General features: G+C 32.4%; 1 protein-coding gene across 2 annotated transcripts in view; it reads right to left on the bottom strand.

The window, feature by feature from the left end:
- Positions 1–761: 761 nt before the first annotated feature.
- Wnt2 (Wnt oncogene analog 2) overlaps positions 762–24,724 on the bottom strand; it is a 402,687-nt gene continuing 378,724 nt past the window's right edge. The window contains exons 3-6 of one of the 2 annotated variants that reach the window (XM_076411152.1): positions 19,783–20,054; positions 7,917–8,053; positions 6,449–6,669; positions 762–1,400 (exon numbers count right to left, since the gene is read on the bottom strand). In XM_076411152.1, the coding sequence (XP_076267267.1) occupies positions 1,249–1,400; positions 6,449–6,669; positions 7,917–8,053; positions 19,783–20,054 (782 nt within the window). In that variant the 3' untranslated portion in view covers positions 762–1,248. The remainder of the gene's footprint in view (positions 1,401–6,448; positions 6,670–7,916; positions 8,054–19,782; positions 20,055–24,724) is intronic. The other variant, XM_076411151.1, reaches the window with a different exon arrangement.

The raw sequence follows: 24,724 nt of genomic DNA, 5'->3' as shown, positions 1-24,724 counted from the left end.
TTAGTAGTAAAGGATGTAGACAATTTGAAAATAAAAATTCACTATCAATTTAAGAGCCAAATCCATTTAAGTTAATTGACTCCATTACAACGGGTCCATGTGAAGTCAGCAGTTTTGTATACTAAAACAGTGTGAGTGTTGTATACATGAAAATTGTACTACGCAATTTAATAGAACTGAAACTAAGTAATAGAACAAGACTCGCTGTGAAAAAGTTGATGAATAACATAATTAAAGCATCTATAATCGTAGGAAAATTCAAAGGCTGGTTCCAAGAATACCAATAATTCCTGGTGATTTTCTAATCTGTCCAGTTTCTGGTCTTTTGGAAATGGAAGCGTTTGGAAAAAATCTTGAATAGTCAAGTTTTTCACATGGGCAGTTTTAGGTTGCGCGCTGGAAAGTTGGCATACCATCGGTACTACTTGTTTTCTTCCCAGAAGAAAAGTCCAAAAATATTGTACATTACAAAGCAATGCTATGAAATATAGTTGAATGGATTTTTTACAAACTATTTCATACACCAACGCACTAATATATGGAGATGGTTGTAAAAGTATTGGTCAAAGTATAAACTCAAATAATTACACTACAAAAATAATTTTAGTCGCATAAGGTCAATTTGGACATATGGATAGAGCCAAATTTTATTGTGACAACAGTACCATCTAGGTTTTAAAGATTTCTCCAGATTCCCTATTTAGTTGTCCCTCTACTACTCTATGACTACATACTTAAAGTTAGTTGTTAAAGAATTAAGGTTAGAAGCAATTTCTGCTGAAGTTTCGATTGACATCAGAAATCTATAGACACATGCGTATACATAGAGAGAATGCAAGTAAATAAATGTAGAACAGATCATTAAAATTTGCAATACTAATTAGTAACATAAATATTAATTTATTATGAATATATTATAAAGGAATAAATACATTTAAATAAATAATTTAGTTTTTACGAGATTCTAGTTTTATATTTCTATGAAAATTTTGAATCAGTTTCGGTTTTATTTTAGGACGAACACATATATATTTACAAACATTATTGATTTCGTTTAACAATATATACAAAAATTATATATATATCGATACATTTAATAAATTGTTATGTACACGTTTACCAATAAGTTAATTTAAAAAAATCCTTTGAAAAAATGTTTTAATTCGGATTATGGTTTACGTTCAAAACATATTTTCTGTATTTCTAATTGAGTAGACCTCCTAATGTTCCTAATGTCAGATAATTGTTTCATTTGCAAGTGTATTCTTCCGTTTTTTCACTGCATGTATCACATTCAACGCTGCAACACCAATGGAATTTGCATCGGCACTGGGTGGTTTTGACGTATTGGTGAGTGTTGTATCCCCTGCCGCAGCACATTAATTCGCAACCATCAGAACCTGAGGAAGAAAACATATATTTAATATATTTATTTTTATTACATCTTATATTAGATATGTTTAATATCGTCTTAATTTATAAAATTAATTTATTTCTTCTTTTATTTATTTATTTAAGTTTTATTATTACTATTATTTTATTTTCTATTTATTTATTTTTTTTATTATTATTCTTTAAAATATTTTAAAGTCTCCTTTTTACCAACGAGGGTTTATCTAGACTGAACCTACAGATTAACGTGGGCCCGAACCACAGTCCTTGGCATTAGGCCTACCGACTGGCGAGAAACCAACTTAGAATGCATCCCAGAAAACATCCGGTCTTACCCAACCTGGTTACAGACGTGATTGGGATCATTATCCCTGTCGGATTTTGCACTCTTGCTTAAGGACAATCACAAATGTTAAACAATCAGAAACATAAATTGACGACAATGCCCCAGCAGGATTCGAACCCGCGACTAACGCAACGCTAGATCGTCCTGTCGCCATTACCTCTGAGCCAACCAAGCCGGCAACATATTACTATTGTTCTGTCATATTTGGGTAAATAAATAAGTTAAATTAGATATCTTAAGCTAAGGCTAATAGTAAATACTATATAAATTTGTGTATTGTACACTATATCTGTTGTTCAATAGCTGTGTTACTTCCAAGTTGCTATACTTTCATCAACTTATTTCATTTTTAAAACATAAGCATTGATAATTAACTAAATGTCTTTCAGTCTTGGATTACTACAGTTTATCTAAAATGGCATCAATATCTGTACATTATTTTCTTCTCATTTCATTCTAGTTAACACATGTTCAAACATGTAACAGAGTCAACCTGCAAAAGTTGTTCGGTTTTCAAATGTCTGCAAAATTCTTCAAAACTTGGCGTTTTACTTGTTCTGATAAATTTCAAATCGCTGCTTAATATTTGTGATTACCCTGATACCGAAATTAATAAATAGCATAGAATTAGATTATATCTCTAGTCCATAATTTCGAACAGAAACGATGTAATAAGGTTCCGTTGCCACCAATAAAATGCTTTAGAGAGCTAAGTATCGATACTGTTAAATTGCTTGGGTTTTTACGCACTCAGGAAGAGAAAAACGATATAAGTTTATATTCGAAAAGGGCGTGTCTACACGCTTTGATGTTAGTTCTAAAGAAGATTAAATTTATGAAATGTATAGAAAGAGTGAATAGTTCTTTCATATAAACATAATTTAATATAATTACTTTAGAGATAACTGTTCTAATCTCTTAACTCTAATCCATAACTTCGAACAGAAACGATGTAATGAGGTCCCGTTCCCACCAATAAAATGCTTTAGAGAGGTAAGTATCGATACTGTTAAACTGCTTGGGTTTGTACGCACTCAGGAAGAGAAAAACAATATAACTTTGTATTCGAAAAGGGCGTGTCTACACACTTTAATGTTAGTTCTATAGAAGATTAAATTTATGAAATGTATAGAAACAGTGAGTAGTTCTTTCATATAAACATAATTTAATATAATTACTTTAGAGATAACTGTTCTAATCTCTTAACTCTAATCCATAACTTCGAACAGAAACGATGTAATGAGTTCCCGTTCCCACCAATAAAATGCTTTAGAGAGGTATGTATCAATATTGTTAAATTGCTTGGGTTTTTACGTACTCAGGAAGAGAAAAACTATATAATTTTGTATTCGAAACGGGCGTGTCTACACACTTTCATGTTAGTTCTATAGGAGATTAAATTTATGAAATGTATAAAAACGGTGAGTAGTTCTTTCATATAAACATAATTTAATATAATTACTTTAGAGATAACTGTTCTAATCTCTTAACTCTAATCCATAACTTCGAACAGAAACGATGTAATGAGTTCCCGTTCCCACCAATAAAATGCTTTAGAGATAACTGTTAGAATGGAAAATATCTATCAAAAACTTAGGGATATGGGATTCTTTCAAACACTATTACGAATAATTTGCAAGACTCTAATAAAATGTGTGTGAAAACAACAAAAGTTCATAGGAAATGGTAAAAAGCTACAATAATATTTGGTTAGATTGTAAGTCCTAATATGTTTTCCATTGCATTGCATTCCATTGCAAGTAATCCATTGCAGAGGTATTATTTTTCATGCTAGAAACAGGTATCCAACAAAACTGATCCCAACAGAGACAACATCCACAACAGAGAAAGCTATACAAGCAAGAACTATTTGAATATCTTTCAAACACTATTACGAATCATTTAAGAGAATATAATTTTTAAAAGCACATAGAATTATAGTAATGATATTGGTAATTTGATGCTTGATTACAATTTTGAGTTAAATAAAAAGGAAAGCATGAGTAAAAAGGAAAAGGAGTTGTATATAATTGAAATCAGCTGCGATTAAGCTCTTGGAAATGTGAAAGCCAAGTTCCAAACTCTTAGGTATCTGATGTGTTTGAAAGCCTACTTGTTACACAACTATCTTGGATCTTTTCTTCTTGAAAACTTAGGACGATGGTTATGATCAGGACATAAAAAATGGGGAAACGATATTGACGACCATTATATCAATATCAATATGATAGATTACTACTTTTTGTCACTTTAGGAACAAAATGTATATCAGACAAGGAGATATGCAAGAAAATTTTCAGAGAAAACGGAAAGTAAATACCCAAAATAAGCCCCTAAAGTTACCATTCCAGCAATTTAAGTTATTATTATAAATAAACTAATTATATAGTCTATTCAAAGTTTTTTAGTAGATACGTCATCAAAATGTTTAAAGTTTTGCCTGCCGCAATTTGTAAATTAGTTTTATAATCAGACAATATTTTCCTTCTCATTTTGTTCTAGTTAAAAAGAGACACAATATGGTCTGAATAGTTCGAATATGTAAACGAATGAGCCTGTCAAAGTCGTCTGGTTGTCAGAGTCATGCAACATTTTTGAAAGCAATAGAGATAAGAGGTCATAACTTGAACCTATAAACTATTGTGGCTTATTAAATTATATTTGATAACATTTTTGTTAAACAATTTTATTTAAATTAGAATTTTGTTGTAAGTTAAAGCCGAACTGAACTAAAAATCAGAGTTGATGCGGCAACATTGCGACGTTTTGATGTCACACATTTAGATGACGTATGTACAAAATAAATTTGAACAGACTATATATATGTTACAATTTTATATATTAAAATTAGCATTTTCTAATCATCTACAGAACATATTTAAGCTATTCCTATCTAATCTAAAAATGAAAAAAAAAACTCAAATATCCTAAATTCTCTATTTAAAATTAATATAATCTATGAGAAAATTAAAATGATAAATAATTAATATTAAAATTGATTAATTGTAAAAAAACTCCCAGATATGACAATAGGTTGCGAATAGTGTATTATTTTGTACGAATGTATTATTTTCCTATCATTTGGATAATAGCTCTTACCGGCCTATAATTTTGTTATCAATAATATAATATCAAAGTATTATCATCAAAGTATCAAAGTATTATCAATAATATAATATAATAATATTAAAGTTTTTTGAGAAATTGCATAGAGATAAAAAAATATAAGAAAATAATATAAGAAAAAAAAACAAATATTACTCATATACATTATATTTAAATCATAATTGGTCCTCCGAAAGTAAAAGTTCCAATAAATACGATTCGATATCTTTTATGTGATCAATCAATCAGCTTTTGTTATTGTGAAAAAATGGACAAAAAGGAATTTCGCGTATTGATAAAATAGTGCTTTTTGAAAGAACAAAATACAGTTGAAGCAAAAAACTTGGCTTGATGCCGAGTTTCTGGATACTGCCCCAGGAAAATCAACCATCAAGGATTGGTCTGCTAAGCTTAGGCCTGGTGAAATGAGCACCGAAGGTGAACGTCCAACCAGTGGACACCCAACCGTCGGTTACCGACGAAAACATTAAAAAAATTCACAAAATGATTTTGAATGACTGTAAATTGAAATTGAATGAAATAGTAGACACTCTAATAAAATAAGATATTAACTGAACCTGTACATCATATCATTCACGAATATTTGGGCATGAGAAAGCTCTGTGCAAAGTGGGTGCCGCGCGAGCTCACTTTTGACCAAAAATGATTCGAAGCAGTGTTTGAAGATGATCAAGCGTAATAAAGCCGAGTTTTCGCGTGGATTTATAACAATGGATGAAACATGGCTCCGTCATTTTTACTCCGAAGTCCAATGGATAGTCATCCGAGTGGAGTGCACACGATGAAACCGCTCTAAAGCGTGGGAAAACGCAACAGTCGGCTGACAAGGTTATAGCGTCTGTATTTTGGGATGTGCATGGAATAATTTTCATTGACTACCTTGAAAAGGAGGGACCATAAACAGCGACTATTACATAGCGTTACTGGACCCTTTGAAGGACAAAATCGTTGAAAAATGGCCGCATTTGAAGAAAAAAATTGCTTCTTCACCAAGACAATGCACCATGTCACAAGTCAGTAAAATCGATGGCAAAAATCGATGAATTGGGCTTCGAATTGCTTCCCCATCCACCGTATTCTCCAGATCTGACCCCCAGCGACTATTTCCTGTGAGCTCAAAAGGATGCTGGCTGGGACGAAATGTTCGGTGGTCGCCGAAACTGAGGTCTATTTTGAAGCAAAGGGCATATCGTTCTATTTGGCTGAAGATATAGTGAAGTACGCAGACTAAAACATTTTACGCCATCCGATCTAATTCATGGACATATGTAGACTTTATAGAGTAAAAATTAGAACAACATATTTTCTACAGGAAATTACTTACTGCGCACTGGGCAGATTATGCAACCATTAAATGACATTAAAAAAAATTATCCCAATTTTTAAAATATATTATTGATGCTATGTTGCGACAAGATTGGGGTGTAAAAAAAACTGACGTCAATCACAATATGATTGCACCACCAGCAACTTAGAGATTTAAACGTAAGGTTTAGGTAAATTGGTTACTAAAGTCTTTACAAATTTTTGTTATTGAGCTGTCTTATTATGATTGATTAAATCTAACAATTCAGATGAAATTACCTCTCGCTGTACGGTTACAACTTCTTCCTGCTGTTCCAAAACTTCCAACCGCCAAATCCCGATCGCAATAGTTGGGTGACAATTGCAGAAAGACCAGTTCCGATTTCTTTGGCGTTTTCTTGATGGGGATCTTGCCTTTCGTTAGAACCAAGTGTCGTCTCCTCGGTCGCTTTTGATCTACGTGGCGGGTTCCCGGATGAAGTGGAGATGCGGTGACAGGTCTATATAAAAGGGAAAATTTATTTTTCACGACGAAATGGCGAAGGCTATTTTATTGAAATTAATATTTAAAATCATCCAAATTTTACGTTACTTCACCAAATTATCACAATAGCAATTAAAGCAAATAGTAAACAATACAAGCATATTATCAACACTGATTCTGTGTAAGTAATACGTATGTATTGCTCAGTATACAGATCAAGTTTTGTACATTTTAGTAGCTTTATTTTGGGAGGGTTAAAACAAGTGATCGTTAAAATGTCTAATCTCTCAAACTTCAAAAGATATTTAATATTTCACCAGCAACAGTATCCACGGTAATGAATGCATTTACAAAACATGGTAAAACATAATAGTTATGCGAAGAGTAATACTAAGTGAAACCCCAAGTTAACTGACGGAGATCGACAACAAAACAACAAATCGGAGAACATTGTGAATTGTGGTCATAAAACATAAAACTACCGCTCCAAAAGTGACAGCAGAAATTCCAGATAGCTATAAAACCTAGAAACTAAATGATTGCTGAATGTGTGAATTGTTTTTTTTTACAAACCGCCAGGTTTTTGTATAGAGAACTCCAATAACCTACGAGCCGGACTGCCTGCGTCGTAGCTATTCATGGGAAAGGCCTTATGATATGGTAGACAATATTATGGTATTCCGCTTGTCCTCTCGTTCATAACACTAGTCAGATTAATACGAATGAATATCTCAACATACTCAATGATAAAGTTTTTACTATGACGAGCATATTACCCAATAGTGCCATTTTCCAAGATAATATATATATATTGTATGCCCATACAAACAGTCAAAAAGTTTCAGTCTTTCAGGCCTTAAAAAGGTCTCAACATATTTGAATCGCTTTGGGGAGTCTCAGAGCAGAGAGTTTTAGTACTAGATTTAGTATATTTTCATGTCCAAGATCATTGACGGATATTTTAGTAAAATCGTTGGAAACCATTCCGTTGGAAACTATTCAGATAATCTACGAACACTCATTCAGATACCTACGCAAAGGAATGTAATAGTAAGTATTTGGTTGAATTGAAAAGGAGTAGGTCACCATGAGCTACTTGAACATGACCACGCTATTAATTGTAATTTTCTACATTTCTTGCTATATTTCCTCTCAAACATATCAAATATTGTATTATTATGGTTGAAAATAGTCTGAAGTCAGTGGTAGTAGATGAACACCACAATATGATTATAATATATCATATAAAATACAAATACTTACCTAGCTCTATAATACTTTTTCATGAGGGCATCTCCAATTTGTCGGAAAGTTGGTAAGGTCTTCCAACAAGTCTTCATTGTGCAACTTCCGGACACCCCGTGACATTTACATTCCAAGAGGAGATTCATTTTGACTATCTGAAAATAATAAATAATGGCGTATATTAATTTAGTTGGTTACAAACGTAGATTAAATTGTTTTACTTTTTTTATTGGATAATAATATTTCGGATAATTAGCAATGTAATCTGTTTTGATAAATTATATCAATGAATATTGAAAATTCAGTTCACCAGATTTAAAAACCTTATTCTACTACAGGCGTCTGTACTATAACATAACACAGAATGACATTATTCCATCGATTATACTCCCGTATTAACGATCTCCCAATTTGTGATAAAGTAATACCTATAAATAGTTTCATTACAAAATGGCTATCATAAATTATAAAATGCTCATTCTATATTTGCAGCATATATTGATGTAAAATTTGTAAACATATTTTAACATTATTTTTGTGTTGGGAACTACCGATTAAATCGACTATCGACTATTTAGGAATTAACTACATTTTACTATGGAGTGTTTCAGTCGCAATTTTTGGTTCGACTAAGTTTACTGCTTTTTACTACTTTCAGTCGCTATTTTCGGTCCGACTGATTTTGTTACTATTTACTATTCACTGTTTCAGTCGTGTACGTTTACTTACTATTTTGGTCCTACTTGTTTCTTTCGGCTGATTTTTAAAGTTCTTGCTCTGTGGCCCTAGCCGCGACCTTGACAAAAATGTACACAATTTATGCTTACATAGATTTATATATAATGTATGTTATATAGTTTTATGATTTTTTTGGTAGTTTGCTTGTAAATAACAATATATTGTATATTAATCTAGCAGTATTTTGGGACGATATTTTTCAAGTTTTGAATACGTTAATGTAATAGGGTAAAATTATTAAAATTGCGAATGATAAATAATAAAATACTTTTGACTGCTTTTATGTCAATAATAGGTAATATTTCGATTACTCTCTCGATTTTTGTGAAAAAAAAATTCGTTCAATAATAAATAAAGCATTTACTTTATTTTTTAAAAAAGCTGTGGTAGTTATTGTGCCATCATTTTTAATTATGTCATGAATTACTTTTTTTTCTATGATTAGGTACATTTTTAATTTTTATTTAGTATTTATGGTTATCGTACCTCTTTAGTTTTTAGGTTTTGTTTAAGTTCTATTATGTTGTCTATATTCATTAAAATATATTGTTTCAAAATAGCAATTAACATATTAAAATACTATAAAACACTTGTGGAGTATTATTCCATTTCATAGAAAAAATCCATTCATTTTTACAGATCCGCAGAACATTCAAATATAAAAGTAATTCTACTTCGTTTAAAATTAAATTAATAATTGCATTTTAATAGTATTCAATAATTATTTTTTCCTTTTTTTTAAAGTTAATACATGAAGGAATATGTACATCTCTGTCTCGTTTATAATACCGTTGGAAAATATAAGCACATATAATATTAACTGCTCCAAGCAATTATCTCCGTCCTTTCTCCTCTCACAATTGATACAGGAGAGGGTTCGTACATCTTCGTTTGACATCATGAATGAATAAACCAGTAGATCCGTGCATTTGACTGTTTGCTAGTTTTTTGACTATCGACTGTTTCGGCTGTTTAGATATCGACTGTTTCGACTGTTTTCAGTCGGTAGTTCCCAACGTTAATTATTTCCAACATGCAATTCTAACTTACAGGTTAATATTAAATTAATAATGCATTATTATTGTTTTCAATTAATTAATTTAGTTAATTGAAATTTTTAAATCCTGCAATTTATTGTACGTAGTAACGTAATAAGGTGTATTGCGACGCAGTTTTAGATATTTATATCTAAGGAAGTCGTTTAAGTTTAAGTTTACGAAAATTGTAATATTTTTTCTCCTTGTATAGTCTAGGGGTCTAATTTATTAGACCATTTAACTGCTTTCCGCAATACTTATGCAAATGGAAAAGAATTATGACTTGAGCCATAATATAATATCGCATGGTGTCGAATGTCTGGTGATAACATGTTAACCAAGAAAGGGTTATCCCATCGGCTCATTGTCGAGTGTTTCGGATTATGGGGTTTCAAGTACCGAGGCTGCTAGACAAAACTTATCAGAAGTTATACCTTATGATCCTTCTAACCATAAGCATCAGAAGATCGATGGAATTCTAGGGAATTCCTTAACACTCCGAAATGCAAGTGTTCTATCGGCGAGAGAAGTTTCTAGCTGGAAGAGTCGTTCCCAGCCCGATATTCTAAACGAATCGGGGTATACAAAAGAGTTTCTTGGATCAGCCTTGTCCACCACCAAGAACCTGAGGGAGGAGCTTCAGCGGTAAAACACGGTGCATCGACAATACAAGAGGCAGAATTGTTAACAGCATTGTTAACAGCATGAAGAAAATGTAGTAGGTAAAGAATTAACAGAAGATTTGCTACTAACAAGAACATCAGAATTAGACAAAATTAAGAAGAAAAATTAATAAGAGAATGGATCAAAATTAGCTAATAATTACAAGAATTGACAAGAAAGAGTTGCCAAAGAATTGAATCAAAAGTGTTGAGGCAGCAGAATGTCGAAAAACAAAAGAAGTATTGAGAATTAATCAAGAATCAAAAGCAATAGAAATCATATGTTAGTATTATCCAAAACCAGGCATACGATTTAGTAAATCTATCGTTTCCATCTAATTCATAATTCTTTTCATCATAACGTACTCATTAATATCTTTAAGTGTATATATATTTTTTATTATTAATTAAAATAAAAACTCGTCTTTGGGTATTAATTTCCGCAAAGAGAGAAAATAAATTGTATTTAATTTAAAACCTTGTTTTCTCTCCTACATCTCAACAAGGTGGTTGCATATATTTTGATCAGCGATATCTCTTGAGATATAATGGTGAAGTATAAATAGCAGTTAAACAAAATAACCTAACTGTTATATTCGATTTGTTTTAAACATATCTACAAAAAGACAATAAGTCACCATTAATTATATTGAGTTATTCAGTGTATGCAGATGTTAATCAGGGAATGCCATTTATTATATTTTCGATAACCATTCCTTTTGCTGTTTGATTTCAAAAAATCTGGCCTTAAAGCCCATCAAATACTTATTGATTTAATAACAGTAATAATTTCTTAATTTTTTTAATAATTTAACAAAGTGATGATTAGGTTATTATTTTAGATATCAATGAGAAAGTACGACTTGGAGTAATATAATTATTCTAAGATATTGAATTGTAAGATTTATTAGATGATAGCCCAGTTGAAACTCTTAAAGAACTTTCAGATAGCTTAACAGTTAATGAATCAACTGTTTAGATGTTTACATACGATGGCAATGTTCCCAAAATAGATGAGGTCGGCAAGACGTAGTGTATTACGAGGCGAGAAACCCCTAGGAGAAAGCAATACTCTTACATGAAACCAATACTGTTATGCTGTCTCTATATTAATAATTTGTTATTAGTAGACTACAGTGAAGTGAACATGTGAGTAAGAGATCGTATATGATTGGCTCGTACTGAGAATGGGTATTTTAATAATTTTTCTAATTCAATTTTTCATTCATTCTAAGTATTACAACACCAACAACATTACCAGGATGGGGTTATTTTTAAAGCTCACATAATAGCAGAGAATGTGAAATGTAAAACTAGATACTAACATTGTTATGATGATTAACACTGAATGGTGAATGGTTAATAGACATAACTGAGCATCTCAATGCTGTTACTTCTATATATATATAATATATATATATATATATATATATATATATATATATATAATTTATATTTATATTTTTTATAATACCTCAGCTAAAAGCTTTTGTTTGTATTATTTTAAGTTATTTAGTTAAGAAGAAAGGTATATTAGGAAATTTGCAGGTTGATTTTATTTTAGATTTTTAACTTTCAACTCTATTAAGGGAGAAAATAGGTATAACGGCTTCAAAACTGATTTTTTTTGTTTCATAAATCGGAATGGTAAATGAATAGGTGGATCGCGTGACGTAGTACAGGGCTATGGGTACAAATTGGAAGGATCGTTCGATTCCTTTAACGATAGAGCTTTTGGATAAAAATTTATAGGAGTATTAGGGAGTATTAAAATCAGTTCTAACTTAACTCTCATAGTGTGTGTTTTACTTATACTAAAAATGTCCTTGTATCCGAAAAACGAGCATGGTGGATTAAGCCGTAGTACTAGACCCCATAAAAGATCAATTCACAGAAATCAATATACAAATCGGTTGTCAAATAACTGAAGTGAAAATGAAGAAGAAGAAAAAAAAGTGAAAGAAAAGAAAAAAAACCAACGAAGAAGAAAGTGAAATGAAGAAATTCAATATTTATCGAGAGATGTTTAGGCGGTCATACACAAAATTCAAATGAAAGCTTGAATTCACCAGTGTGGCGATTATCTCCAAAACATTTTGCATTCTGGTTTACAAATCGTTGAGGTATTGGCATATTTCACTGCATGCTAATTAAATTAAGGAACTAGCAGTATTTTAACCATTCTGAGCGAGCTTAATATTACTGTTGGAAGAAGAAGTATCAATTATGTGCAAGAAGTTGACAATCGACGCATAATCCAATAAATTCGATGCAGCTCTCTGGACAGTAAAGAATCTCGAAATGTCGAAAATGGCACATATGAAGTTGACGAAGGACTGCAATATGGTACTGAAATAGCTCATTAACTAGTAAGTTGCTTAAATTGTTTATTTACTGCGGCAAACTTACCATCTACTGCTACTCTAACTTTAAAACGCGTTGTTCTCGAAAATATGTCTTTAGAATTTGTACACATTCTAGCTTTAAGTGCTGACCAGTTATGATGCAACCTTACACATGTTTTCTTTTAGGGGTGTCGGCCACCAAGAAAAATATCGGTATATCGTTTTCGATATTTTTAAAAACTAATTTTTGAAAAAATATCCGAAATGTCGGCTTATAAAAATATCGATATATATATAATATATCGATATTTTTTCGGAATCCCAATAATCTAAATCGTTTCTCTGTGAACTAGAAACTAAGAAAAATCTTCATGTTTACTGTTTTATGTTGTATATAAATGTAAAAAATGGTTAAATTACTATTACGTACTTAAATTTCACATTCCGAATAAAATATATGAATTTTCGTTTTTTTTCTTAAATATTAATTCACACAGAAGAGATACTTTTGGATTTTTTTTATTACTTCATTATTACATTGTTCCGACTGACCTCCAATTTGTCTTTATGATAACTTAAATCTAGGTATATAACTAGGAGGATCCATCGGCCCTATCTCAGTCTCTGGTAAAATAATGTTTTTGAGTCTGTGTCCTGTTCTGGTAATATCCAAAAGCTACATTGCATCAATATTCTGATGAGAATGAGGCTTTCCTCATGTCCCCTTGCAATTATCTTGATTTCTTGACTGACTGTGCGTATCTGAAAGTCTCGATTTAATACACAATACCTCTCAGGACTTTGTTCTGAATAATTTGTATAATGTTTATGTTACTCTTTGCAAAACATCCCAATAATTGAACACCGTATGTTCATCTAAGTTTCAGTATTTTCTTATATAATAACAATTTATGTTGTACTGATAATAGTGATTTTCTTCCAATTAACCAGTACATTTTCCTATATTTCAATTCCAGTTCTTTTCTTTTTTTCTTTATATATGAGTACATTACTAATAAAATAATGCAAGTTAATATCGTATATTAATAACTCTTTATTAGTTATAATTTTTTTGGTGATCTTTCCATCTGTATTGAAATTAATGGTTGTTGATTCACTTATAAATAATCGTTTCTTGATCAGAAATTTCGCAGATACTCAATGAGACGTACAGTCAGCATCACGAACATGGATGTCCCAACAACAAAAAACCCATTGTGGCCGACTCATTATCCGAAAATTAGACCGTCGATGATATCCGTGGCGTTTAAAATCGATCTCTCCGTCATGCCATCTGATTAATAACAGTTTTCTTTTATGCTCCCTTGAAAATCGACGACGAAAAAAACCGCAGCCGACCAAACGATCTCGTTCAAAATGACGGACAGTCCATGACATTTTAACAATCGAGCAAGGCAGGCTCATCAGTCAGCGAATGTCAATTACAGTCCGTGCAACCAAAAAGATACTACTCATTCGTCAAGGTTAGGTGATTCTTTGTTGCACCATCATGAACCAGACATTTTTTCTTCAGCGGTGCCAAGTTTAGACGACCGTAGAGGTTTTACTAAAGTTTATGATTACTAAAGAACTATCTTAAATAATAACATTAAATGTTATACATTTGTTAATTAGTGACTGAGTTAGTACTTAGTAAAATAATATTAATTTTTTTTTAAATAATTTCAAATTTAAATCACAAATAGTAAATTTCGTTTTCAGTAATTGAGATCATTAATATTATTTCGTTTTTCTTCCATATTGTTACAGTGAACATATTCACATACATTTTAAATACTCACCGATGACTATTACTTTTCAAAAACATGATAATATGGTTTCGTTGAATAAGTGTTACCAGAGATATGATTTTAAAACCAAAAGAAAAAACCCTATTCTTTATTCTTCAACGTTATATTAATATTTTAAAATTAATTATATTTTACATTAGGTATGCTTAGTACAATCTTAATTTACGAATTAAGTTATTACTATTGTTCTGTTGTAGTTGCATTAATACATAAGCATTGCGAGTACGGGATTTATACATCAATATGTATTTCCCAAATTAAAATAAAATTAAAGGACTTAAGCAAAAGCTAAAAATACACTTATACACTACATAACTTCGTATGGTTAGGTTCGCTTCAATTTTCTGATTTCCTCTGTGTCTTACAGTTACTGTATTGTATCCACGTTATTGTGACTTAGCAACTTTATTTCATGTTTTGACGCAAAATTTTAGATCACTGTAAATCCATGTTATTACGAGGTAATTGCGCAGCTATTCGTTGGTTACGTATTCGTTGGTTACGGTAACATTCGTAATTAATCATAGAACATTGTTTTGGGTGCGTTGGATTACTAATTGGCTTGATGTCTTAGTATAACCCCATATAGGCACCCCATAAGTCCAAATAAAGTCAATTTATGATTTATGATCGAGTAATAAACTTATCTCTTTGATTTTAGGTCAAGTTGAAAGTATGTTCCGAATAACAAGAACAGTCGCTTGACAATGGGTCTAGTCCGCTCTGATTTCGAAAATTCGGATTTTTGACTAAAATGATTTTTCCAATTTAACCTCTCATCTCTAGTCAATATAATTCCCTTCTGGGTGATAGACAGCGACCCTCCAACTTTTCGATACAATTTTTGTAGTACGATTTGTCTTTTGCTTCAAAACAGGCCTCAGTTTCGGCGATCACCTCTTCATTCGACGAACATTTCTTCCCAGCGAGCATTCTTTTGAGATCTGAGGACAGGATATAGTCGCTGAGGGTCAGATCTAGAGAATACGGTGGATTTTTTCAAATGCGGCCGTTTTTCGGCGATTTCGTCCTTCAAACGGTCCAATTCCGCTATGTGATGGTCGATGTCGATGGTCCTTCCTTTTGAAGGTAGTCAATTAAAATTATTCCATGCGCATCCCAAAATACAGACGCCATGACCCTGTCAGCCGACTGTTGCATTTTCCCATGTTTTGGAGAGGGTTCATGGTGTGAAGTCCACTCGGATGATTGACTGGGCTTCGAAATGAAACAATGGAGCCACGTTTCATCCATTGTCACATATGGATGCAAAAACTCGGGTTAATTACGCTTGATCATCTTCAAACATTGCTCCGAATCATCAACTTGTCGTTTTTTTTGGTCAAAAGTGAGTTCGCGCGGCACCCATTTTGCACAGAGCTTTCTTGTACCCAATTATTCGTGAATTATATGGTGTACACGTTCAGTTGATATCTTTAAAGTATCTGATAATTAATTCAATTTCAATTTACGGTCATTCAAAATCAGTTTGTGGATATTTTTAATGTTTTCATCGGCACCAATCTCTTTTAAGCGTCCACTGCGTTCACTGACGCTCATTTCACCACGTCTAAATTTAGCCTACCAATCCTTGATGGTTGATTTACCTGGGGCAGTATCTGGAAACTCGGCATCAAGCCAAGTTTTTGCTTCAACTCAATTTTTCCCTCCAAAAAGCAATATTTTAACAACGCGCGAAATTCATTTTTATCCATTTTTTTCACAATAACAAAAGTTGCTTAACTCAAAATGCTATAATTCACAAACTAATGTTTTGACAGCTGTCAAATTTATATATGCATCTTTTGAGTGTTAGGGCTAACTAAAATTATATGGATTTGGTTCTAGTAGCGCCACCTATGTGTCAAGCCGGGGACTTTTCAATTGACTTTTTATTATTTTTGTGCAATGTTATTGCTGAACTGACGTGATGGAAAATCGAACATATTGCATTGTAAAAGTCATTCAGTTTGCTTTTTAAGTACTAACCATATGATATGAGAAATCGTACAAATATTGCAGGCAACTTTTATGGTGTAATGGTTAAAACGTTCAGTTCTTACGCGGAGGCCACGGGTTCGATCCCGATGGGGCCAACAAATTTTTGTTGTTCTAGTTTGGTTAGAACATTTGTCAAGTCATCTATACTAGATAGCAACACCGCGGCCTGAAGTGTTTCTTATTTTCAATCATTATTTCTTTATTCCTATTTTTGCTCATATGGGCCGCACCTTTACTTGGCCTACCCATTGTAATACTTAAGAAAATACCTGCATAATTTATTGAATAAATATCTAACACTAAAAAGAAAAAGTATTAACCGAGCAACGGTTAATTTTGCGTATATGTCACAAAATTATATTATTATTTTTGTATTGTTTGGGCTGGGCACCGGCTTCAAACTGATCAATTGGTAGAAGTTTAAATAATATTGCAAATAGATAAATAGGTTTTGATAGGTATTAAGACATATTTTGTGTATATAGCAGAATATAAAATACCTGTCGTAGATAGGTTAAAGAAGGTTTTTGGTTATTTTTATTTAATTATTACAACGATTTTTATGTATTTTAAAACGTTTTTTTTTTGTCTTAAAATTCTAAGTTTTACTATATTTTACCTTTTAGTGAGTTCCTTATTTATCTTTTGAAGTCTGTTAAATTTTCTTTGTTAAAACTATTTTATAGGTAGGTCTGGCTGGTGTAGTGTAGAAAACTAGTGTAAACATCAATATTAGTATATGCAAGTTGTATTATTTCATTGTATCATATTATAATTTTTATAAAATTACTGGGTTATTATTTAATAAAAAAAAACTGTTGTGTTGAACATAATATTCTTTGTCTAAACAAATTTATTCTACGTGTTCCACAGTACGATATAAATAATACCTTATACGATTTAATAAAAAACATGTGAATTGGCTCATTTACATTGCTGAACATAGTCGTAGGAACGAGTGAAGCACGAAGGGTTAATACCTGCCTATTATCGTTTACGAAATTCCTCCTTAAATATGAAGCTCGATATTTGCGCCAAAAACAACCTCGAGCATCACAGCTCTGTTATTTAGACATTCTTTTAGTAAAATATTCAGTGATTTATATGTATAAGTTTAAAGAGGATTGCTAAATAAATGCATCCAGGAGCGATAGGTTGGCAAAAATTATACGGTTCGGGTTGAAATATCCTGAGGATAAACGTACGCTTGGGCAATAATACCTTATCTAAAAGCTATGGTTCTTTTGTGGTGGTTGAGGTGCGATGGTAACATTGATAGGAATGGTTTTCAACGTTAAGTTTGAAATATTCATGCGTTGTTTTCCTTTTATCGTGTTTTTTTACATTTTATTATATATACTTATTCTTACTAGCCAAAAATTATCTCATCTTCTCTTATTCTTGTTCATTTTGTCACGTTAGTTGTTATTTTCATTATTTTTTTATTGTTCCTTTTAAACTTACACTTTTATAGTGGATATATATTAACTATAAAAGAGTGTATTATTATATTTGCATTCTAAAATTTACCTTCTTTATCAGTAAATGATGCTATAATTATATATATATATATATATATTACACTCCTTTTAGTTTTATTTTCAATTCCATATATACGAGGGTGGTTCAAATATGATGGGACAAACGCCGTAGATGGCTCGCATGTATGTTTTGAAGATTGTGGCTTGAGTATTTGATAGCTGGATCTCTTACAAGCAGTGTGGCGTAGCTTTCGTCGGGAGCGCGCGTGCTACGACCATGAGTGAACGTGAAGTACCGACCGCCGTAGCGCAACGTTTTGTCATTCATTCGTTTTTTAGTGTGGGAAGGCGTTAAAAAGACCGAAATTTTTCTGCGTTTGCGAGACCATTTCGGTAGTGACTACCTGAGTAGGGTTGCCGTGTTTAAATGGGATTAAGCATTCAAGGATGACTGCAAAATCGTCGAGAACGAGCTGCATAATAGTTGACCGCGAACCAGCACCACATCAGACAACATTCGCTGCGTAGAACAACTCATTTTGGAGGAACGTAGGATGAATGTTCGAGACATTTCGGCTACACTCGGCATCAATATTGGTAATGTAGAGTCTATCATCCACGAACACCTTCAATATCGCAAAATAACGGCACGATGGGTTCCTAAACTGTTGAACTTCGAGCAAAAATTTACGCGGTTGAATATTTGTCGCGGCTTGCTGACGCGATACCAGGCGGAGGGGGACGGTTTTTTACGCGAATCTTCACTACAGACGAGACATGGGTACACTATTACACTCCGGGAAGCAAAATGCCCTCTAAAGAGTGGAGGAAGAAGGAGGAAGGAGTGCCAGTCAAAGCGAAGACAACCCGGTCCGCGGGTAAGATTCTGTGTACGGTGTTCTGGGACCGGCGGGGCGTGCTGTACGTCGATTTCCTGCGCACCTAACGTACTATTAATACTGCATGCTACTCTAAACTTCTGAAAACATACGTGAAACACGCTGTTTACCGCTCGAAACGAAGGAGTATTCCAGCACGAAATGCGATTCTTTCCCAGGATAATGCCCACCCTCATATCGCGCGTCTCACGCTCGATGCAATATCGGAATTAGAGTGATTGGTACTGGAACACCCCCCTACAGTCCGTATTTATCAGTCTGCGTCTACTACATGTATGAATCACTGAAAGAAGCCTTTGGACGTTAAAGATTGAATACAGACGACGAGGTAGAGGAGTTCGTGCGCACATGGCTGTCAGAGTTGTCCAAGGAATTTTTCGATACCGGCATCAAAAAACTTTCGGAAGGGTGGAAAAAATGCATAACGAGTGAGGGGAAATACCTAAAAAAACTATAATTTTTTTCACTAGTAAATAAACGTGTCAGGGTAATTGTCTCGATTATATTTGAACCATCCACGTATCATATTAAATGTTGATATAGAAATCGATTTTTTGCTAATATTGAATATTGGGTATATAATACTTAACATAAAAACACCAAATAAATAAATTACTTAAAAAAAAGAATTCTATTTTATTAATAAAGCACTTGATTTAAATGAAAATCATTAAACGCAAAAATCGAAACCTTTCTGTACTATTATTGGTTTCTTAATATTTATTATTAATATGCTAATTAAATGCATTACAATTATCATATATTATTATATTAATCTTAAGAATTTTTATGTGTAAACTGGTAGTTTACTATTTCTTAAGAGAATATTTTAATTCTATTGATTTCTTAAATCAGAATGCTGACATTACTACAGAATATGATTTTGTTTTACCGTAATATGATTACTCACCTTCCTACCTGCCTTATTATTGTGCAGATTCATTAAGCTTCTTTCATCTCCTTCAAATTCTCGGGCGTCCATAAATCTCCTGGCGAATCTGGTACCAAAATCAATATCCACGCTGCACCCACCCCATTTCCACCCATTAGGCGCTGGTTCTCGATGCTTGGACGGACCCTGACATCCGCAGGACGATATATTACCTCTCGCGCAGGCCGCCGTAATGGCGAAAGTAACGCCAGCACTGCTTATAGCGTACGTGAACGCTGCTTCTCTTGAACCTGAAAAGAAAAACATCGTTAAATATCTCGATTAAGTAAAATTAGGTTTATTAACTGTTAACATTTCATCCAAGTTGACAATATATTCAAAAGATGGCAGGCTTATACATTAATCTTAAAGGATTTACATATGTGTAATAAACCGCATCTGGTAGATTTGTAATTGGCTTCATATTAAAGCTTCACTGACAGGCTTTACTTCTTCGTATCTGTCATTTTATCGAAGTGTAAACAAACTTTGCCTTGAAAATTTCTAATGTGTGAATAGTATTTTCGAACAACTTTTTTATCAGTTTGAAGGAAAATGGGATTGAGTGTTACCGTATACTGTGTCAAGCTCCATTGATTTCAACAAGTGACAATCAACGGGGATTGCTATCGATCATAATTGAGACTAGCACTGCACATGCGCAAGACACAACATTCTTACTTTTCAGCATGACAACGCTCGACCACATGTTACATTGGTGAAAACATACTTAGAAATATTAAAAGGGGTAGCGCTATCCGACCTGCCGTATTCTACAAATCTTGCCTCATCTGATTATTACTTGTTGCGTCATATGATTCGTAACCTGTCTGAGCATCGCTTCACCTCTTAAGATATTAAGAGATGAATCGATACGTGGATAACCCCAAAGGATGGCAGATAGCCGGAAAGATTGGAAAAATTGGCGCTATCATTGGACGATTTTTTCATTAAAATAGAATTTACCGATTTTTTTGAATAAAGCTTTAAATTTGAAAAAATCATTTAAAACTAATGAATAGACTTAATTAATAACATATATTTGAAATATTTATATATAATTCTTCTATATGTGAGTGTTTTATGTAGTGTTAAATAAAATAAAATCATTTTAGTATTTAATTTTGTATATTGTCTTGACAGACGCGGAATTCGTAATATTTTGATGACTCACAAATTGGATGTTAATAAACTCATGGCATTTATTTTATGGAGATATGGAAATAACCATCCAATCAACATAGCAATGTTCGGGCAGAATAACGTCTATAGAATCTTCTAGCGCTCTTTTAAACATTAGTATTTTGATTATTTTTAGATATTATATGAACAATATAGAAAGGCTTGTTTAGTTGGGTCAGTGTTCAAGGCGACAGCAGCAGGACCATTCCACTATTGCGATGGACGCTGGTTAGAATCCTGCGGGGTTGTACACTTATTATTGTGATTGTTCATTAGGAAGAATACAAAAGTCGAGAAGGAAAAATATCATAATCATGTCTGTAACCAGGGATGGGTAATACCAGATATTTTCTGGGATAGCCACTAAGATGGTCACTCGTCTGTCAATAGGTAAAAAAGGGACTTTAAAATATAAAACAAAAACTATTATATATGAATATCTGAGTTAGAGTTTAACAAGGGTTCTGGATTGAGATTTTTCGAATTATTTGAGCTAGATTTGCTGGTATAACTCTCAACTTCCATATCATATATTTCAGCTTTGTTTAATTAGATTGTTTTGTATCTATAGTATGGATTATTTCTTGGTTTACTACTTTAATCAGTATTATCTCGACATGGACTAGCGCTACATAATAATAAAGTATTGAAAAATTGATTTTGCAGAAACAGAGAAGATCGGACAAACCTATTGATTATAAATAGTAAAATATTGAAATTGAAAAGTTCTAGAATTCATAATTGTCCTTAGTTATTTGAATATAAAAATTGTTTTGATCTCTCTGCTACTATTGATTTATTTGTTATAGATATTTATTATGTTTGAAGATACTGAATGGAAATTATTATGGTGATATTTAATTGTTGAAGATACTGAATGGAAATATATATTAAGGAATAAAGGGATGTTACTTCGTTAATTATATTCAATGACAATTGACGTAATCAAGGATCTATCAAATTAACCATATACAGCAAATTGCTATACATGGTTAATGAGTTGGCTGATGGAGTTTGCTATAGTAAACTCTATTACATATAAATTATAAATTATGGATAGAATAATGTAATGATTATGTCTATATGTAAGTAGTCCTCAATGCCAGAAAAGTTCGAAGGCAATGAATTGTAAGATTTATTAGACGAAAACCTAGCTGAACCTTTCAAATGAATTTCAAGGAGTTAGCAGCTGATGAATCAACAGTTTCTGCACATGGTTAGCAAAGGTCTCAAAAAATGGCTACTTCGCATCGTAAGGAAGAATAATTTTCTGTGGCATATTGACTGGTGATGAAAGGTAGATCTACTAGGAAAATTCAAAGGAGAAAATATTATGGACGAACAAAGGTTAGTCCAGTCAATATACATAAATATATGGCCCTAAAGTCTTTCTGGGCATATGGTGAGATCAGCAAGATAAACTTATATATTATAAGCTGTTAAAATCAAATGAAAATGTTATTACAGATATCTACGGTCGTTACTTGAACAAAGTGATCAATGAGTTTTTGCAAATAAGACCAGCGAGTAACAGACTAACCCATCTAAAAAAACATTTGTAAAAGATACATTCAGAAGTGTTGCTCCACCTAGCGTATTCAGCGAACGTATAACGTGTTCTGATTATCACTTGTTCAGATCGATGCAACATGGTTTTGATGTGCTGAGAAAGTCCGAACATAAATTGATGATGATGATTATAAACGTCTATTGATATGACTTGTCGGCAGAAAGTTGGAGAAAGTTGTAGATTCTAATGAAAAATTCTTCGATCAATTTATGTAGTACATTTTTTTCTCTATAAACATCATTTTAAAGTGAAAAAATATCTAAATACCCCCAATGACCCTACTAGTATTAAAGTATTAAGGCCGTTTAACATAATTAGCCTATCACTGGCCAACACCGTCGATGGGATTCAACCCGTCGCATGAATGGAGCCAATAAATTTCACTTCGCGTGTAATCCTTCGTTGTAAAAATCAATTAAAATGTCCTCCGTATATCACTGATGGACTTAAAGATTTTCAGTTTCGAATCTTTTAATCGTCGCGGACCCACGAAACCATATATCGTCACCCACTACGCTTCAATCCAATAGAATTCTTTAATAGTTTAATGTAATGTTATCGTTTCCCTTGTATTTCTTTTTCTGCTACATTCTGTATATTTATTTTAAAATATAAATCGAACAGTTTAGAGTTATATACAGGATTGGTAAATAATTCATTCGGTATTCGTAATATAGATATTTTATTATAAAATTTTAATTGTTCTTGTAGTTAAAATAACAGCCAACATCTCAAGAAACTTCTTTCAGTGTCCTAGAATTTCAGTTCTTCTGTCCAGTCACAATTTATTTGATTTTTTCTTCAGTAAGTTATCTCGTATTAAAATGTATAAACAAGTCTTATTTTAAAGACTATTCTACCTTACTCAACAAAGAGTTTTTAAATTAATCTCTTCTTAACTTCAACAATCTGCCCGGCGCAATAAATATTATAATATGATTTCCGTTATAAAATATAACTCTTGTTCTAAATCTTGTTCTAGATACTGTTCTAGCTTATTCTAAACTCTATTCTAACTTATTTTAAAGACTATTCAAACATACTCTAGAGATTATTATACCACACTTTATGTATCTGTTAATCAGTTCATATGGTAGTTTAAGTTTGAGCCGACTTACTTCACTGTCATCGCGTATATTTAACAGTCTTTCAGAGTACTTTGCACTAACACTTCAAATCACACTCGCTGAATTAGTTTGTTGGAGACATAATATGGTGTATCGACGATGGCTCGGAACACTTTATTCTAGAAATTCTAGAGGATATCTGTGTTAGATTTTCTAGTAGTACCACACACAGTTCAATACCACAGGTCCAAATGGGCCTAAGTTTTGATTTCTACACCAAAATCGTGTTATCTAAGGATAATTTAGATTTTTGCCCTATCAGCCAATACATATGGTTTAGTTCAAGGCGAAGCTGTTTGATATTTAACGTTGAGATCAAAAGGTTATTATATTCTTCACCCAGTTTTACAATAATAAAAAGTCTGTCTGTGATTTCTGAATTGGTAGTTGAAAGTGCGTATGGGGCAAACGCTTTTTCAATTTACAGTCCAGTGTGAAACACCTTGTCGACGGCTTGAAACATATCGAGAAATGCAGCGGAGCAATATTTTTTATCATTTAGTCATCAAGCCAAATTGAGGGCCTGGAATAATATTTCTCTTTTCTATGATTATTTTAAGTCTTTAATGTATAGTTTTTCAAAAATATTAGGGATCACAGGTAAAAGGATAATAGGACGATAAGAGGAGACGATTTTCGGATTTTTCCCTGGTTTATGAATCATGATGATTTAAACCACTTTCCAAGTGCTAGGAAAGTAATTTAGTCCTAACAGGGCATTAAATATAAAAGATATTAATTTCATGCATTTTTCTGAGAGCTCTCTAAATATTCTTCCAGGAATTAGATCAAAAGCAAGGACTTTTTTAGCATTGATTTCTTTAACTATTGTTTGTCTACTTCCTTGACAGTAAATTTCTCATGTGGCAATTCTAATTCAAGCGGAGTGTTAAGAAAGTTAGCTATATATTTTCTTCCGTTGCGGATATTTCAGATGGCTACGGATTAAATGCTTTTATTAAGAGTTTAGAGAAAACTTCCACTTTATCTTTATCAGTCCTAGCCTAGGTAACATAATATTATCAATTTTAATGGGTGGATT

This window comes from Rhynchophorus ferrugineus, unplaced genomic scaffold (genome assembly GCF_030347505.1).
Source record: "Rhynchophorus ferrugineus isolate W39M unplaced genomic scaffold, kcgeb_rfMv2 rfM8, whole genome shotgun sequence".
NCBI lineage: Eukaryota > Metazoa > Arthropoda > Insecta > Coleoptera > Curculionidae > Rhynchophorus > Rhynchophorus ferrugineus.
This window is presented reverse-complemented; position numbering and strand designations above follow the sequence as displayed.